The following is a 19,753-nucleotide window of genomic DNA, read 5'->3' as shown; positions in this document are numbered from 1 at the left end:
CGCTGCTGGAGCCTAGCATCAAGGTGGGGTACTGTCACGACTTCCGCCGAAGTCGGTCCCTCTCCTTGTTCAGGCGGCGTTCGGCGTCACCAGTCTTCTAGCCATCGCCGCTCTACCTTTCATTTTCCATTTGTTTTGTCTTGGTTTTCCGCACACCTGGTTCACATTCCCTCATCTGACTAAATGTATATTACTCTGTTCCCCCCATGTCTGTGTGTGGAATTGTTTTGTTACGTGTGGTTCGCATCAGGCTGGTTTGCGCCGGGTATGTGTTTTGACCCGTGTGTTTTGTTGGTGTACTTTGGCTGTTATCTCTGTTTTCCTTGGGTATGAATAAAGTGCACCTGTTATCACCTATGTCTGCTCTCCTGCACCTGACTTACCTTCAACCAGTTGCACACATCGTGACAGCTGGAGAGGGAGAGGGGGAGCGGGAGTAGGCGTGACAGGAGGGGTGATAGGGTTAGGGGAAAATAATAAAGGACATTTTATTTAAAAAATAATAATTGCAGCACTGTTTCTGTGTCTATTTTATTCTCCTGTGAGTCAATGCCTCAGTGACGTTACTGATAGATAATGACAGAATGCCTCTTGAAGCTGCTGTCACAGTTTACATACCTGTAGTCATATTCCAACTGTGTTGTAAACTGTGTTCTCCAGGTAACGGTGTGTGTCTGATTGCGTAACATAAATAAATAATTCACCTCTACGCTATCCTGTAGCAAATGAAAAGTGAGAAGAGATCCTGTTCACATTGTTTCTGGATTGTGCTATTCCTCAGACACCATGGAATAATATAGCATGCACCATGTTGTATTATATCTTTAGTCACCCACGTTCAATCCTCAATCCAAAGCCTTGTAACGGTGTTCGTCTGTTGAATGAAGAAAGTCGGACCGAAATGCAGCGTGTAGGTTACTCATGACTTTAATGAACAGAATAGCGGTACATGAAATAACTGAAATACAAAAACAACAGAACGGAACGTGAAACTAATTACAGCCTATCTGGTGACTACCACACAGAGACAGGAACAAACACCCACAAAATACAAAGCGAAAGTCAGGCTGCCTAAATACGGTTCCCAATCAGAGACAACGCGAAGCACCTGACTCTAATTGAGAATCGCCTCAGGCAGCCAAGCCTATACCACACCCCTAATCAGCCGCGATCCCAAATACTACAAACCCCAATACGAAAACAACATATAAACCCATGTCACACCCTGGCCAACCCAAACATATAACAAAAACACAAATTACAATGACCAAGGCGTGACAAGCCTAGGTTGTCAAAACCATATTTCGTTGGAGAAAAGACATCTCTCATATGAGACAGCACCATCAAATGGGATGGTTACCTCAGAGGGACAGAGATGAGATCAATGAGATGAGCTCTATTCCATGGCTAAAATGCGCTCAATGAGAAAGAATGATGATAGTTACACATGAATTACCCCGAAAATGTGGACACAAGCCATTGCATAGATGCAGAGAAATTCATCCCTGAAATAGTTAGGACCTGTTGACTGTCAACTGACAAATTATAATGGAAGTGTAGGTGGTAAAGCATCTGCAGCACAATAACTTGAAACTATAGAAAGACAAAGAATGGAGGGATGATGGATGGAGGGATGAGAGATGAGGGATGGAGGGCTGGGGGATGGAGGGATGGAGGGCTGAGGAATGGAGGGCTGGGGGATGGAGAGCTGGGGGATGAGGGATGAGGGATGGAGGGCTGATGGATGGAGGGCTGGGGGATGAGGGATGGAGGGATGGGGGATGGAGGGCTGAGGGATGGAGGGCTGAGGGATGGAGGGCTGAGGGATGGAGGGCTGGGGGATGGAGGGCTGGGGGATTGAGGGCTGGGGGATTGAGGGATGAGGGATGAGGGATGGAGGGCTGGGGGATGGAGGGATGGAGGGCTGAGGGATGGAGGGCTGGGGGATGGAGGCCTGGGGGATGGAGGGATGGGGGATGGGGGATGAGGGATGAGGGATGGGGGCTGGGGGATGAGGGATGGAGGGCTGGGGGATGGAGGGCTGAGGGATGGAGGGCTGGGGGATGAGGGATGAGGGATGAGGGATGAGGGATGGAGGGCTGGGGGATGGAGGGCTGGGGGATGGAGGGCTGGGGGATGAGGGATGAGGGATGGAGGGCTGAGGGATGGAGAGATGGAGGGCTGAGGGATGGAGGGCTGGGGGATGGAGGGCTGGGGGATGAGGGATGAGGGATGAGGGTTGGAGGGCTGAGGGATGGAGGGCTGGGGGATGGAGGGCTGGGGGATGAGGGATGAGGGATGAGGGATGGAGGGCTGAGGGATGAAGGGCTGGGGGATGAGGGATGGAGGGCTGGGGGATGGAGGGCTGAGGGATGGAGGGCTGAGGGATGGAGGGCTGAGGGATGGAGGGCTGGGGGATGGAGGGCTGGGGGATGGAGGGCTGGGGGATTGAGGGATGAGGGATGAGGGATGGAGGGCTGGGGGATGGAGGGCTGGGGGATGGAGGGCTGAGGGATGGAGGGTTGGGGGATGGAGGGCTGGGGGATGGAGGGCTGGGGGATTAGGGATGGAGGGCTGGGGGATGAGGGATGGAGGGCTGAGGGATGGAGGGCTGGGGGATGAGGGATGGAGGGCTGGGGGATGAGGGATGGAGGGCTGGGGGATGAGGGCTGGGGGATGAGGGATGGAGGGCTGGGGATGAGGGATGGAGGGCTGAGGGATGGAGGGCTGGGGGATGAGGGCTTGGGGATGAGGGATGGAGGGCTGGGGATGAGGGATGGAGGGCTGGGGGATGGAGGGTGCGGGAGAGATGAAGCAGAGTCATATTATGAACTGAGTCACTACTATGATATGAGAACAACCAGGTTAATCAACAAAGCCTCAGCTCCCTGGATGGGATATATTTCACCACCAGGGTGAAGTAAGGATGGCTGTTGTTGCTAAAGATTATGATGATGGGAGAATTATGAAGCACAGAATGAGGGCTATTTGTAATACAGATGACGGAAAAACAAACCTATAATATGCACTGTGTGTTGTATATGACGACCGTTCTGCACATGACTCCAATGCAACACCATGCACACGTCAGTATACATCCATATGTAGTTCTGTCCTTGAGATGTTCGTGTCTATTCATGTTCTGTATTATGTCATGTTTCATGTTTTGTGTGGAACCCAGGAAGAACTACTTTTGCAACAGTTAATGGGGATCCTAATAAAATACCAAATACCATACAACATCCATGATACAGATACATGAAGTTCATACAAATCAACAGCTTTGCTACCTCTAATGCCATGCTACAATATTCCCCACTGGATATATTAAAAGCTGATAAACCTGGTGTAAAAAAAAGAACAGCCTTATTAAGCAGAGCTCCTTAAGGGGTTGAAATGAATTGATACTTGTGAAAACAAACCAGAGCCTCCTCTCCCAGAAGAGGAACTGAAAAGAGAGGTCAGAGTAGTGGGAGAAAAAGCACGTCAATTAGGGAAGACAAGCAGGCGTGAAGCTCTGCAACTGCAACCCAGGAGACCACATTGCCTTTAACAATGCACAAAGGAGCCAATAAGGCAATAACATGTGAGCCTTGTGAGTTGTGTCTGCAATCTGTTGACAAGAGGTCAGAGTAACTGTAGCCATCTTTACGACAGAATATATTTTATGTGCAAATCACTACCTCACAAAGCCAATACACAACTCTGATGTCGAAGCTGTACTATTGATAAGGATTGTAAGCCTCTTTCCATCCTTCCATTTGGTGTAATGTATCCTAGAAAAGCGTTTCATTACTTTTATGCTCAGTCCCATTATATTTCAGAAATATTATTAACAAAGTCAATCACTGCACTTTTTATTCACCCCGAAATAGAATGTACCTCAAAATAATTGAAGCAATAAAATAACAGTGCTATGAAAATATATTTATTCTTTATTCATGGATAAATGTAAACATAACAGAATAGGTATCCCAGAGGGCGATGTGTGGCTCTGTGACGTGATTTAGCTGTGTAGGGTGTAGTATCTTGGAGAGACCATGCGGGCGCTTGATTAAATGGGGGAAAGCAAAGCTAATGGAGATGCTATCTAAATCATATTGGCAGGGCTGGGCGTGGACCTGAAAGTATTTTCAGAAATACACTGAAAATACTCTAGATCAGTATACCTAACTCATAGACTAGTGCAAGATCCCACATATAGGCCTATGTTACTGAAACATATGTACCTATGTGTGCCATTAAAGTCATTATTTATCTGAAACGTTTTAACATGTTATTGGTGACATCAGTGTGAAATATGAAAAAAGGATGTCTTTATAAGTTCAATGGAGAATACAACTAGAACCTTTGGTATAGACTACATTCTTTGTATTGTTTTTATTTATTTTTATTTAACCTTTATTTAACCAGGAAGGGCTCATTGAGATTAAAATCTCTTTTTCAAGAGCACCCTGGCCAAGATAGGCAGCACCAAGTCATTACAAAAAAATTACACAGACAGACAACGTGAAAAACTACAAGTAATCTATCGTTGGTACTCATTTGTTGTGTTTAGGGAGTAAGAATGAGTAAACAATATCAACATGGTCCTGGATGTGGTTGTGATATGTAAAATAGCCTTTTGCTTGTGTCCTGAAAAGATCAGTGTATAAACACTATATACCATTTCTTACATTTAGATAAATGCATGATGTTTGTTCTGTAACCATTAGGTCAAATTCAATTAAAGATTATTTGGGATGTAATGTGGAACACTGCATTGTGATCAAGGCTATGTTGATGATCTGAGCATATACAGCATGATACGTTGGAAATTAAGATGTTAATTAAGTGTCATGTACCATAATAAACTAATCATGTTGGAAATGTTAAATGTCGTGTACCATCAGCTCTGTCTGCTCTTTACGATTAAAATCCCCTAGAGTTGATTGACGCATCCATGCATCACAAGGTGACATCATTTGAATATTGAATATCTAAGGGAAAGTGTGTTTATGCTAGAGATGTCTTGTAGTGGTTGTAGCTCATTCCCCTCTTTCCGCTGATATAAAGGTTACGCCTAATTCCATAAAATGGGGCTTATGAAAGCAATCTTTTTCTACACATGAGAGGATCCAGACATGAAAATCAAATGTAAAACCTGAACATCTGAGCTACAAACTAATAGGTCACCACCATCGAAAGACACACATTACAGGGTTCATAGCCAGAATCGACTGTTTGGCTCTACGACATCCACAAGCTGAACTCTCTGTCGCAAACGTTCTCATTTCGAAGAGGTCGTCTCAAAAAACTGACTGTCTCGACTGAACAGTCAGAGCTACAAACTAAGCACGAAGGTGTCGGTTGTTCTGCTCTAAGGCACACACAAGCTTCAGGGGAGTAGTCTGAAGGTAACCCAATACCGAGTTGTAAAAACAGCAAAATGTGCCACTATTAACATGCCCAGATTCCCAGATATAGGACCCAGATTCCCAGATATAGGACAGTATATAGTATATAGGACCCAGATTCCCAGATATAGGACAGTATATAGTATATAGGACCCAGATTCCCAGATATAGGACAGTATATTGTATATAGGACCCAGATTCCCAGATATAGGACAGTATATAGTATATAGGACCCAGATTCCCAGATATAGGACAGTATATAGTATATAGGACCCAGATTCCCAGATATAGGACAGTATATAGTATATAGGACCCAGATTCCCAGATATAGGACAGTCACTTCAAAACCTTATTCCTTATTATTTATTTTTTGACTGTCTGTTTTGCCATATACAAACGTGGTCTTTAATGTGTTTCTATGGGCTATAGCATTAAATACTAAATTCAATGTTTCATCAAATCATTTTTTATGTATATATATTTTTTTTATAACTACAGGCTCCTAAACTTCTAAATCAAATGACTAAATGATCCATTTTATGACCATCTTAAAACAATTCCATATGTTAGCTTAGTAGATATTGTGATCTAAGGGCTTAGATCATTGCAGAATAAAACAAGTACACCGACCCATATGTATCTAAAATACATTTTAATCTTGCTTAGATTCACAATTGTTACAATATTTAGATTCTTCAATCGTTTTCCTTTCACTCTTCAAACATACTGTACAATTAATGAAATGTGAAGAAGTGGTCTACATCAAGGCACAAGACACAGCCATGGTCAGGGAAGCTTGTGGGGGCGGAGCTTGATGTAGTCTCCGCACCCCTGCAGTGTGCTGCTGACACAGGAGAGAGGAGGGGTGGGGACTCAGGATCAAACTGCACATGTGCTCTAAGCCAAAACGGGACAGAACCAACTGGCTTGTACAGGGTAAAGATCTGGTGAAAATAGTCATAACAGAAGTTTGTTCTTTATTTTTTGTTGTAATGTTTTCTAGGTTGTTGTATTTCCTCATGGTCATAGAGCAAATTAATATCGGTAACACAGAGTATGCAAGAGGTATGCAAGAAATCAGTCCTGTGTTTGAAGGCTGTTTTTTTTTAAACAGTGAAGAGTTGTCATTTCTAGATGTCTGTAGTTGGTTCAGGACAGGATGTATTGTTGTCTCACTTAAGGGCTCATACTCTGCAGGGAGAGAAAATGGAAGGAAGTGACTGGTTATCCTCCTTTCTACTGAACTCTAACTCCCAACTTGTATTCATCCATAAGACATAGACCCAATTTGAAGGCAGGAAAAGTTACAAAGAGACTATCTGAAGAGTACTGAAATAGAATAGATGTGGAAAGACAGAGGCTGGGGAAAGAGCATTAGAGATACAGTAGAGACAGACAGAGGTTGACAGTAGTGGGAAGAGAGAGGAGTGTAGAATGTTGTTATACCAAATCCCTGAGGCCTGTTAACACATTCACAGAGGTGCTGTCTTGGGGCTGTCTCTCCTTCTTCGTCCGAACGCCTTGGCGCCCACGTTGGTGGGGACGAAGTTACTGTTGCCCATTCCTCCTGATCTGTTCAGGAAGTCAGCCAGGCGGTGGGTGACACATGTGGCAGTATTGCACGCACGCTTCTGTACTGTAACGCTGCTTTTAGGAAGAGAAAGGACTGGTCATACAAACCTCTCCTAAATTCAGGATTTATTACAAAGGTACAAAATGTATGAATTACAATAAAAAGAACAAAGGTAATAAATTACTGTTTTCTGGAGAAAATGTATAAAATATATCATCAAATTGAAAATAAAGACATTCAGAGCTCTAAATGATGAGATTCAGCTCAAATGAGTTATTCAACTTACCTCAAATGCACTGTGAATTTACGTTTACATATCATATACACTGGGGCTTCACCAATATTGTTTAAACTGTTGTGAACTATTAAAGATGTTAAAAGGCTTTGTTTCACTTGAATAATTAAGATGGAAAATATTTCTGGTATAAAAAAAAAAGTTTATTAAACAAGAACCCAAGTCACGGTTGAAAGAAGCATTGATTAAGATGTTTGGTTTTGATTAAGACTTTGTATATATTGTGAATGATCTGTATAGTAAAGGGATATCATACACCTTAAGATAGGGAAGTGAATCTAAACCATTATTCACTTTATAAATCTAAAGGATTGGACTCTGCTTTGTACTTATATATTTTATTCTCTGGCAAAAAAGGGGATTTTAACAAAAGAAAAAGAGAGCAGGGACATTGCGGGACATCAAGGTTTCTCTGCAGTCGGTCAAGCAAGATTCACATGCATCAGCAATCATCAGGCTAGGCTGGAACAGAGGGGTCAGGTTAACTAGGGCTTATGATGGGGAGGACCGCTCAGATTCCATCATATGAGTCTCCATAGCTTGCATAGCGGTTGCTCTCAGGCAAGCTGCGTTTCTTGCCAGGCGTGCCACTTCCCGTGTTGGTGCGGGGGTACGTCTGCAATTTATGCAGCTCTTGGGACAGTTTGCCCAGCACACAGGTGCTGAGGTTGGAGCAACGCTTGGACATGGGTCTATCCAGGCTGTTAGAGAGAGAGACAAACATGCAGAAACAGGCTCATAGTAACCATGGCATGCAGATGCATCCTGCTGTTATCCACATGCTACAGTAATAACACTGTATTCCAACATCATGCATTTCAAAGTCAGTTTTTACTTGCATTTATATAAAAAAATTACGGTTTAAAGTCATGCTATCAAGTCAGGCAATTAAATAGTCTATAGCTATAATGACCTCAGTTACTTAGGCTCATGCGGCAATCCTGTTTATAGCATCGTAGTTAAATTATAACAAACTGCTGTCATGCATCCCATTCCTCTTGCACTAATTCTCATGCTTTCTTCCATTCTTTAGGGTTATTTATCATTTAGCATTCCGCAACAGGCTTTCTCATAAACAATGCTTAGATAATGAATACATTAAAATGAAGTGTTCCAAAACCCATGCATAGATAATCACAGAGAATATATGCTTTAACTCTAGATTTCCCTGTTGATGGTTGGGCGATGTCCATACCTCTGTCTTTAATAAATACCCATAGCTCTGACTGCTACAGGAGGCAGCGAAGGACTTGCCACATATTAATAAGACATTTGGGGTTATACACCAAGTAAACCTAGATAAAATGAAAATGAATGTTGTTAAAAACAAGTTGTGGAGATGAGAAGATCTGTACCTACCTATTTCCTTCATTGGCTTGTTGCTCCAGTTCCTCTGATGTCATTTTAACAAACTCCTTGACGATGGCGTTGAGTAGCCTTCGGGCTTCATAGTCAGTTAGCGTGACTTGGTCTGTTATAGACTCTAAACCAGTTCTGAAAACACATTGACGATTAGGTTGATCAGACTGGAACTGCACCAGCACGTAGGTTATGTGAGTTTGCTTCAGCTAAAAGCCATTGACTCCTGCTTTAAGGGATACGAGCCAAACTCAAGACAATATTCTAAAAGTGTTCCTTTTAGAAAGCTGACAGGTAGCCAACTTAGAGCTTTATGACTAAATCAATATTGTAGTAAGAACGGTGACCAGGGTCTCTCTATCTGGAATATTGAACACCCATGCATTCTACCACTTGGAAATATTCTACATGCAATAGCAATCATCTTAGCCTATTGCTGTGGCATTAAGTTGGATTGTTTCCAAATGGATAGAAGTGGTTAGGAGGTTATACATAGAATGGCTTCATGAGTCACCGGATTGATTAGCTTACGATATCGTAATCCAATTGGATCATTTTACTGAAAAGAGGGCATTTAATGTAACGTAATGTATGGATTTCTGTAATCACATCGTGTTATCTGAAAACAAAATCATTTAAATTAGCATGCATAAGATATATGTGGCTGCCAAGACATATGAAATCACAACAATTACTATTAGAAAGATGGAAGTATCCCAATGGATCTATGGCGTTTCCTTTTGGGATTGCTACAAATGAACATCTCTGTCGTCTATACATACATTTCAGTGACTGACTGGACATTACAGTGTATATAACGTGCTTTGATCCTCACCTGGCTGGAGCTGCATGTGAGCTGTACATCTGACAAATGACCAGGAAATAGGTCATGAGGAGGGCAGAGAGCTTCATCATAACCATGGTCCCTGTGGTAAAACACATTACATCCACAACCACAGAAACTTGCCTTTAAAAACATTCACATTCCTCTCAAAGCAGAATAGGACAAGCATTTCATTCGGATCAAAACACACATCTTTGTTTGTCCCTACACATGACTTATCGCATGTAAGCTCCATCCATCTCAGTTCAGATGCTCACTATTCTACTGGGAGTGAAGAAGCTCCCTATCTCACTCTCCCTGTCCCAAAGCATTCTCTTCCCTTCTGCGATGAGACAGTCCTACCAAAGTCCCTAGTTCCCTGAAATCAGAGTGAGCCATCTAGTCTCAGTGCTCCCCTCTAACTGAAGAGAAGAGCTGGGCTTGGAGACGCAGTACCAGACATTGAGGAGGAAGGCATTAGTGATACTATCTAGATTATGAGTTGGAGCCCCAGCCAGCCAGTGGCTCCCACAGGAGCCCATGCATTAGTGGAATGAGCTGTAGTCTAAACCCAGCCCCCCTCTCACAATCACCTCATCTACCCTTGAAAAGCCATCTGAACTGCATATCTCAACAGCATCTCACACCGGGTCAATAGCCTAGGCAAAGTTTACGCTATCTCATTCTGTCCCCCCTATCATCACTGGAACATTCTGAAGAATTAGCACAATATCTAATAGCCACAGAAATTACATCCCATCCATGCTAGCCCAATGCATCATGTACACAGAAAATTGGTTTAAATTCTCTACTTACTGTGATTGGTTGTTTTCGTGGACGAACAATGGAATGAGTTGAGGTACTTCAAGTTTTAGACCAACTTGTGAATCTGTTGCACCCTGCTACAATGTCCTGTCTTATATATCTACCACTTGGGTTTCTGTACTGACTAAATAGTTGTTTAATGATCTAATTTTAGCCAATCAGATTGTTCAGCCCCATCCACTAGCCAATCAGGTATCGTCCAGCGGTTACGACAAACCAGTAAAGACAATAGAACACAAATTACGTCATTGTTCTGTCACAAAATGCTCCATTCACAAAAATCTGCTAGTCATTTGCACCATTTGATATCACAACTTGCATTGAGGACAGGGCCAAATCAGACTGGCAGATACAGAAATCATCCTAAAATAGTTCTATATATATTAAAGGTCCCAACAATGTTCCTTTGCTTTATGTTTTTGAAGAATCAAGAGAATAATACATCCTCATTGGACTTGCTGGCAGAGCCACCTACTGTACAAACAGGCACACTGCAGCTCTCCAACTCCAGTTACGAAACAGCACACACTTTTGTTGTAGCCCCTGACAAAAACACCTGATTCAACTTTCAAGGGCTTGATGATTAGTTGACAAGTAGAATCAGGTGTGCTTGTCCTGGGCCACAACAAAAAGTATGTACTGTTGGGGGTACTCAAGGACAGGAGATGGGAAACGCTGTACTACAGAATTATCAGGCCACAATCATGTGTTATATTAATGTAAAATATACATGTTTGGGTTATTTGATATCAACTGTTATAATATTTTAATTGATGATATTGAAACATAATTGTTGAGTTGGTCAAGCTACTTAATTTTGATTGCCATAATGACCAGATTATCAGAATATACAGCATGTTTAGGACTTTTCTACAACCAAAAATGGACGACATGTGTAACTTTTTAGACATAATAAATTCAAAGATTTTGGCAGTTTAAAATAGCTCTGTGAAATGCTTGGACATTAGTCTTGTGGTATTTTTTGGAACAATGACATAGTTAATACATCATATACCATAATCAATTCCCATCCCCTTCCCCATACAGCACACTACTGACTCCTCGGTGAACTGCTCTTTTCAGGGAATCGATGGTGTGGCTGACAATAGTCGGCCCAATTTCTCAGACCCAATTACAGAGCTGTTGGTCTCTGGGCATCATCTTGTTCCCCTTACTTTACATTATTGGGTAAGGTATCGTAAAGCATCCTGCCCAAGAGTCTTCTTTTGCGTCACGGAGGAACCCCATTAGTGTGGATGAGGCTTTTAGTACTATTGAACAGAGTGCCGGACCTATGACGGAGCCACTAAATCAGGGAAATTGGACAGAGCCAGGGTCCACCCCCCTCGGTGCTCCCGGAGACAGCGGAAACTGCGGTTGTGTAGGCGTAGAGGCTTGCCTGTATTGCCACTTCCGAATAAAGGCCTAACTATATGTGAACAGATGTAGCATGACCAAATATCTATGGATCATCTCAGTCCCTACCTCAACTTTCTGTTCCCTGTTTCTAACTTTCAATTCAATACAGTAACCTTTCCAATCTATTTTGGTCAGAGTATCTCACGGTGCATCAACCTGGTGTAAGTTATATCAGGAGACAGATAATCATTGTCTTATCTGAACAGAGAGGGAGGGAACACTGACATGTGACATGATGCACTGTACTGTATATAAGGTTGGTTGTATCTATTGAAAGGGTGTTGAGATGACAGAATCACACACTCATTATGCCTCCCAAATCAATACCACACCATGGTATTGGAATACAATATCAATGCCAATATAGGAAAGATAATTTCAATATTAAAGAATGAGACTGTATCATACGTGTCTGAATGCAAACATTAATGGCACTCAATGCATACTGTAGGGCAGGCTAAGCATCTACAAAAAGTAGGGAATTGACAATGTTTGATTACATGGAATAAAGACTGGAGACTGACACAAGCTTCCGCCACTTGATGCTCTTCATGGAAGGTTTGACCACCTGGAGACTGTGGTGACACAGGGATTACAGACTTAAACATGTATACTTGACCTGGCTGTTCTGTCAGGGCTTCGCTAGGGAATTGGATGGATGTTATTTAGAATCCACTTTGAAATGCAACTTACCTCATCTCTGGTGGAAACAGGAAAGTTTGCACTGTGCATCCGGGGCTGGGACATTAAGGAAATGAGATGTAATCACAGAGCCTAGGTTACCCATCAATCAGAGCTCCTCTGTTCTGTGTGATCAAACTGCAGGATGCAGCCACCTCTCTGACCTGGCCTGGCCACGGCAGCTCTCTCTCTTTCTGCATGGGGCTGGTGAGGCTCTCTTCTCCTGTGGCATAATGAGGAGAACCGAGTTAAACGTGTGCTAAAATTATACTTGTGAGAACCAAACAGCAGCTTATGATATTTGTATTAATATTTAGATTTATGAAATTACATTATTGTTTGTGTCATTGTGAGTCATGGGTGCATAGTCCTATGGGAGCAGCTGACTAGAGCTGGTTTGTGCACAATAGAAGACAATATAAGTCGATAGAAGACAATGGAAGTCAATAGAAGTCAATAGAATATAACAGAAGACATTATACAACGGGTGGGCCAAATCCTGAATGTTGATTGGTTAAAACCGGTGTCTATTCCACAAGTTACCACCCTCTAAATCTATGACGTTAAAATGCCTATTTACTCAGTTCCATCTGACTACGCAATCCACTGTCTCATCAGCCCAGCCAAGCAATTTATAAACTTGATCTCCACTATAAAAAGCATCTAGACATTATCTCACATGTCTTTTATACTAACATTTAGTTTTCAATAGCGGAGATTTGTATAAATCTTGCTGTTTCTCCAACATTTGTAATATTTTTTCAATATTCAAATTAGTTTATTACTATTACACAGCTGCCAATAGTAATGAACGTGTTGGGAGTCGGGAGGAGACAAACAGGCAGGCAGCCTTTCTCTGCCATTTGAAATCATGAATCAGCCGGCATAGTTTTTATGGAGTTTTTATGGATATATACAAATAAATGTAAATTGAAAAAAGGTCAAACAAAATTAAATGCAGCTAGTTTGCAGACTTTCCAGCTCCAGTTTGAAGGGATTGTGTTAGCTGTGATGTTGGCTTGCTCCTCTGAACAACAGTGTCGTGACAAGTGAGCTGTAATGCTCGTCGTCGGTGGAAGGAAGAGTGGACCAAAGCACAGCGTGGAAAGTGTTCATGATATTTATTTTCAAGAAACACTCAAACAAAAATAACAAATCAAACAAAAAAAACGAAAGCGAAGAAAATAACACCCCACAAAACCCAAACGGAAAATCACAACTTATATATGATCCCCAATCAGAGACGACGATAAACAGCTGCCTCTAATTGGGAACCACACTCTGCAAAACAACAAAGAAATAGAAAACATAGATTTTCCCACCCGAGTCACACCTGACCTAACCAAACATAGAGAATAATTAAGGATCTCTAAGGTCAGGGCGTGACAGTAGCACATTTTCTATGCCAGGCGAAATCGCACCTCATTAGCTCATTGTTAAGGATGTATCCAAATTAATGTCTCTAGAAAAAAGCTTAAACAAATGCAAATGCAGCTACTTTGCTGTTATTCTTTCTGACATGACTAAGTCAAGAGATAAGAACATTGCCGGCCAGTATGGCAATGTAACATTTAGAACGAACGACTGGGTCGCGTCCATAGATACAGAACAAAAAGACGGAATGACTGGGTCGCGTCCATAGATACAGAACAAAAAGACGGAATGACTGGGTCGCGTCCATAGATACAGAACAAAAAGACGGAACGACTGGGTCGCGTCCATAGATACAGAACAAAAAGACGGAACGACTGGGTCGCGTCCATAGATACAGAACAAAAAGACGGAACGACTGGGTCGCGTCCATAGATACAGAACAAAAAGACGGAATGACTGGGTCACGTCCATAGATACAGAACAAAAAGACGGAATGACTGGGTCGCGTCCATAGATACAGAACAAAAAGACGGAATGACTGGGTCGCGTCCATAGATACAGAACAAAAAGACGGAATGACTGGGTCGCGTCCATAGATACAGAACAAAAAGACGGAATGACTGGGTCGCGTCCATAGATACAGAACAAAAAGACGGAATGACTGGGTCGCGTCCATAGATACAGAACAAAAAGACGGAATGACTGGGTCGCGTCCATAGATACAGAACAAAAAGACGGAATGACTGGGTCGCGTCCATAGATACAGAACAAAAAGACGGAATGACTGGGTCGCGTCCATAGATACAGAACAAAAAGACGGAACGACTGGGTCGCGTCTTTAGAAACCGAACCGAAAACTGGCTTGGGTAGCAACACTAGATTTGTGTAGGGATTATATCTTGTGGAAGCATGAAATAGTATGAATAAATCAGCCAGTTTTTGGAGGATATATTGGCACGGGTATTATTATTTTTTTTTTACCTTTATTTTACTGGGCAAGTCAGTTAAGAACAAATTCTTATTTTCAATGACGGCCTAGGAACAGTGGGTTTAACTGCCTGTTCAGGAGCAGAACGACAGATTTGTACCTTGTCAGCTTAGGGATTCGAACTTGCAACCTTTCGGTTACTAGTCCAACGGTCTAACCACTAGGCTACCCTACCGCCCCATTGGTCCCATTGGTATTGGTCTCGGGCTGGGAAACCGTGCCAATATATCCACCAAACACCGGCTTCGAGGGCATTATCACTTTTATACAACGGGTTACCAACATATTCAAATAATGATTGACATATTTAAAAAATAAATGTGATTAATTTATTCATACTATTTCATCCTTCCACAAGATATAGTTCCGACACAAATCTAGGATTGCTGCCCAAGCCGGCTGGTTGTTCGTTCTATCGGTTCGGTTGCCAGAGAGGCGACCCATTCGTTCAGCCTTTTTGTTCTGTATCTATGGACGTGACACAGTCGTTTGTTCTAAATGTCCCATTGCCATACTGGCTGGCAATGTTCTTATCCCTTGCTTGCTAGCTAACTACAGCTAACTTACAGTCACGTCAAAAGTTTAAAGAAGAATAACAACAATAGCTGCATTTGCATAGGCTGTTTTCTAGTGACATTTATTTGGAGACATCCATAACAATGAGCTAATGAGGCGCAATTTCGCTTGGCATGTGCTTGGCATGTGCTCTCTCGTCAGGACACTGTTGTACAGAGGAGCTAACCAACAACACAATCACTACAAACACTGAAGCTGTAAAGACTGCAAATTAGCTGCACTTTGTTTAGTTTTACCTTTTTTCAATTAACATTTCTTTGTATATATCAATAAAAATGATGCCAGCTGATTCATGATTTCGACTGGCTGAGAAACGCTGACTCCAGACCCCTAGACGTTGTCACGAATATTACCGAAGGTGACTCCCCTTCTTGTTCGGGTGGCGCTCGGCGGTCTTCGTCGCCGGTCTACTAGCTATCGCCGATCCGTTGTTCTGTGTTCGTTTAGTTTTGTCTAATTGGTAGCACCTGTTTCTAGTTTGGTTGTTAGGATAGGGTTATATATAGTCTGTTCAGCCCGCTTCTGTTTCGTGCGGGCTTGTTCTCGTGTTTCCTTGTTTGAGTGTATTTTTGTTGGCATTTTGGGTTTTCACGCTGTCCGTTTATATTTCTGTTCATTTGTGTTTCCACTTTTGTACATGTTATGTTTCCAGGACATTAAAGCGTGTTGTTTTTCCCACATCCTTTGCTCTCTGCGGCTGACTCCACACCTCTTCACTCATTACTCTTTACAGACGTTCATTACTATGAGACGGAGATCGAATTTGAATATTGAAATAATGTTGCAAATGTCTGAGAGACAGACAGCAAGGTTTATACAAATCTCTGCAGTTGAAAACTAAATGTTAGTCTAAAAGAAATGTGAGATAATGTCTAGATGCTTTTTATAGTGGAGATCAAGCCTGTCTTGGCTGATGAGACAGTGGATTGAACAATCAGATGGAAGCGAGTAAATAGGCATTTTAACGTCATAGATTTATTGGTAACTTGTGGAATAGACACTGGCTGGAATGCGCTTTTAACCAATCAGCACTCAGGAATAGACCCACCCATTGTATAAATGTGATTATAAACTGGGTGGGGTTGAGCCTGAATGCTGACTGGCTGAAAACTGTGGTATATCAGACCGTATACCATGGGTATGACAAAACATTTATTTTCTTGCACTAATTACATTGGTAACCAGTTTATAATAGTAATAAGGCACAACAAAAATGGCTGACAAAACATTATGGTGGAACCAAATGTAAGTAATTATAAGGTCATAACGAGTCAAGCAAAAAATGTACAATGAGAGGAATATGTTAGTTAATGTAGAGACAAATGTTTGCGCATATTTTTTGTCTTCAAGTTAATTTACGAAAATCGCTCTTTAACAAGTTATCTGACTTGCTAACATTAGCCAACTAACTAATGTTAGGAGAATGAATTTGTAATTCAGGTTGTTTAATGTTTTAGGGACTCCTGAGAAAACCAGCAAACCAGGTGTTGTCTTGTGAAACAGTGAATGTAAAGAATCTAGCTAGCCAAAGCATTTACTGCAAATTGAATGTACAAATGTGTACGCTTGCCTTGCACTGCAGTTGAAGTAACATAGCTAGCTAACTATTTACTTGCTTATTGTGTAGTGGAGGATACAAATAACTGTATGCCTATGGATGTGTAGCTAGCTACAGTATGTAGCTAGCTACAGTATGTACCTGATCTGTGTATGGACATTAAAAAATGTTTTGTATGAATATTAGTTCAGAACCTATCTATGAACCTCAGCTATCATAGTGTCACGCCTTGGTCATTGTATCTTGTGTTTTTGTTATATGTTTGGGTAGGCCAGGGTGTGACATGGGTTTATATGTTGTATTTCGTATTGGGGTTTGTATAAATTGGGAGTGTGTATTATTAGGGGTGTGTCTAGTTAGGCTTGGCTGCCTGAGGCGATTCCTAATTGGAGTCAGCTGATTCTTGTTGTCTCGGATTGGGAACCGTATTTAGGTAGCCTGAGTGCGCGTTGTATTTCGTGGGTGATTGTACCTGTCTCTGTGTTAGTCACCAGATAGGCTGTAATTAGTTTCACTCGTTTGTTGTTTTCTTCTTCTGTTATTTCATGTACCGCATTATCTTCATTAAAAGTCATGAGTAACCTACACGCTGCATTTCGGTCTGACTCTCTTCAAACAACAGACGAACTTCGTTACACATAGTTGTTGTATCAAGTCTGAATGGCATTAATGAAGCCTTTGGATAGAGTAGAATATACAGTTGAAGTCGAAAGTTTACATACACTTAGGTTGGAGTCAATTAAAACTTGTTTTTCAACCACTCAACATATTTGTTGTTAACAAACTACAGTTTTGGCAAGTGCATGACACATGTAATCGTTTCTACAATTGTTTACAGAGAGATTATTTCACTTATAATTCCCTGTATCACAATTCCAGTGGGTCAGAAGTTTAAATACACTAAGATGACTGTGCCTTTAAACAGCTTGGAAAATTCCAGGAAATTATGTCATGGATTTAAAAGCTTCTGATAGGCTAATTGACATTATTTTAATCAATTGGAGGTGTACCTGTGGATGTATTTCAAGGCCTACCTTCAAACTCAGTGCCTCTTTGCTTGACATCATGGGAAAATCAAAAGAAATCAGCAAAGACCTCAGAAAAAAATGTGTGGACCACCACAAGTCTGGTTCATCCTTGGGAGCAATTTCCAAATGCCTGAAGGTACCACGTTCATCTGTACAAACAATAGTACGCAAGTATAAACACCATGGGACCACGCAGCCATCATACCGCTCAGGAAGGAGAAGCGTTCTGTCTCCTAGAGATGAACGTACTTTGGTACGAAAAGTGCAAATCAATCCCAGAACAGCAAAGAATCTTTTGAAGATGCTGGAGTAAACAGGTACAAAAGTATCTATATCCAAAGTAAAACTAGTCCTATATCGACATAACCTGAAAGTTCGCTCCACATGGAAAAAGCCACTGCTCCAAAACCGCCATAAAAAAGCCAGACTACGGTTTGCAACTGCACATGACTGGTGCACTTCACAAAATATATGGCATCATGAGGAAGGAAAATTACGTGGATATATTGAAGCAACATCTCAAGACATCAGTCAGGAAGTTAAAGCTTGGTCGCAAATGGCTCTTCCAAATGGACAATGATTGTCACGTTCTGACCTTAGTTCCTTTGTTATGTCTTTGTTTTAAGTTGGTCAGGGCGTGAATTGGGGTGGGTAGTCCATGTTCTTTTTTCTATGTGTTTGGCCTAGTATGGTTCTCAATCAGAGTCAGGTGTCGTTCGTTGTCTCTGATTGAGACTTATACTTAGGTAGCCTGTTTTCCCCATTTTGGTTGTTTTTTTGGTTTATTCACGTTGTTGTTTTGTATTTCAGTGTTCAGTTAAATAGCTGCGCTTTGGGTCACACCTTCTTCCACCTACGAAAACCATGACAATGATCCCAAGCATACTTCCAAAGTTGTGGCAAAATGGCTTAAGGACAACAATGTCAAGGTATTGGAGTGGCTATCACAAAGCCCTGACCTCAATGTGTGGGCAGAACTGAAAAAGAGAGTGTGAGCAAGGAGGCCTACAAACCTGACTCAGTTATACCAGCTCTGTCAGGAGGAATGGGCCAAAATTCACCCAACTTTTTGTGAGAAGCTTGTGGAAGGCTACATTTGACCCAAATTAAACAATGTGATGAAAGAAATAAAAGCTGAAATAAATCACTCTACTATTATTCTGACATTTCACATTCTTAATTAAAATAAAGTGGTGATCCTAACTGACCTAAGACAGGGAATATTTCCTAGGATTAAATGTCAGGAATTGTGAAAAACTGTATTTGGTAAGGTGCATGTAAACTTCCGACTTCAACTGTAATAACTTCATTGTGCCAAGGATGCATGTCCTATATACATGTACTATAGTTATTCCCACGCATGAGATTCCCACATTGTAGCCTGTACATTGACTATATTCACTGATCATGTCCTCTTCCTTGGCAAATAAAGGTGCGGTTCAGGTATGAATCTATGAGACATTATTTTTCAGTCATATCAAACTCCATTATTTGAATGATGCTGTGTCTGCATGTATGCATTACAATTATACTGTACACTTCAACAGTGTTTACCACTCCTGCTCCTGGGACCTCAATGATTACACATTGTAACTATGCAATAGACTAGGATTGATTTGTAATTCATATATACAGAAAAAAAACTATGCATGTGTAACTCCCTGCATTAATCTGAGGACACAGGATAGTATTTCAATGAGATACTTAATTTCAACCAGTGGAGAATGTGAACCGCTTTATTGAAAGAAGTTCATTATCCAGGTGTTATAAATACATAATAAATGCATTATAATTATGATAATTGTAATATTATAAATACAAGTTCAATCTGTACTTCAATGCACATATGTTGTGCATT

At 41.5% G+C, this 19,753-nt stretch overlaps 1 protein-coding gene and 1 pseudogene across 2 annotated transcripts; both read right to left on the bottom strand.

Annotated features, from left to right (window-relative positions):
• Positions 1-350: 350 nt before the first annotated feature.
• On the bottom strand, positions 351-2,471 carry LOC124033467 (annotated as a pseudogene).
• A 4,595-nt stretch (positions 2,472-7,066) lies between these two features.
• On the bottom strand, positions 7,067-10,361 carry LOC124033632 (calcitonin-1-like). Of its 2 annotated transcripts, XM_046345756.1 has the most exons (4): positions 10,263-10,361; positions 9,459-9,549; positions 8,624-8,758; positions 7,068-7,965 (listed from the first exon to the last, which is right to left on the bottom strand). In XM_046345756.1, the coding sequence occupies exons 2-4, from the start codon at positions 9,542-9,544 to the stop codon at positions 7,776-7,778; spliced, it is 411 nt and encodes a 136-aa protein (XP_046201712.1). In that variant the 5' UTR covers positions 9,545-9,549; positions 10,263-10,361; the 3' UTR covers positions 7,068-7,775. The 2 variants fall into 2 exon arrangements, with proteins under 2 accessions (XP_046201711.1, XP_046201712.1); XM_046345755.1 differs by lacking the exon at positions 10,263-10,361 and having other exon boundaries at positions 7,067-7,965; positions 9,459-9,565.
• Positions 10,362-19,753: the final 9,392 nt, after the last annotated feature.

Source organism: Oncorhynchus gorbuscha, linkage group LG04 (assembly GCF_021184085.1).
Source record: "Oncorhynchus gorbuscha isolate QuinsamMale2020 ecotype Even-year linkage group LG04, OgorEven_v1.0, whole genome shotgun sequence".
In the NCBI taxonomy this organism is placed as follows: Eukaryota; Metazoa; Chordata; class Actinopteri; order Salmoniformes; family Salmonidae; genus Oncorhynchus; species Oncorhynchus gorbuscha.
This window is presented reverse-complemented; position numbering and strand designations above follow the sequence as displayed.

Excerpts from the sequence above, each read along its gene's own strand:
- LOC124033632 (XM_046345755.1), bottom strand. The coding sequence starts at position 9,565 with ATGTGTTTTACCACAGGGACCATGGTTATGATGAAGCTCTCTGCCCTC. Across the intron at positions 8,759-9,458 it reads TCACATGCAGCTCCAGCCAG|AACTGGTTTAGAGTCTATAA; the intron begins GTGAGGATCAAA and ends ATGTGTTTTCAG. Across the intron at positions 7,966-8,623 it reads CAAGCCAATGAAGGAAATAG|CCTGGATAGACCCATGTCCA; the intron begins GTAGGTACAGAT and ends TCTCTCTAACAG.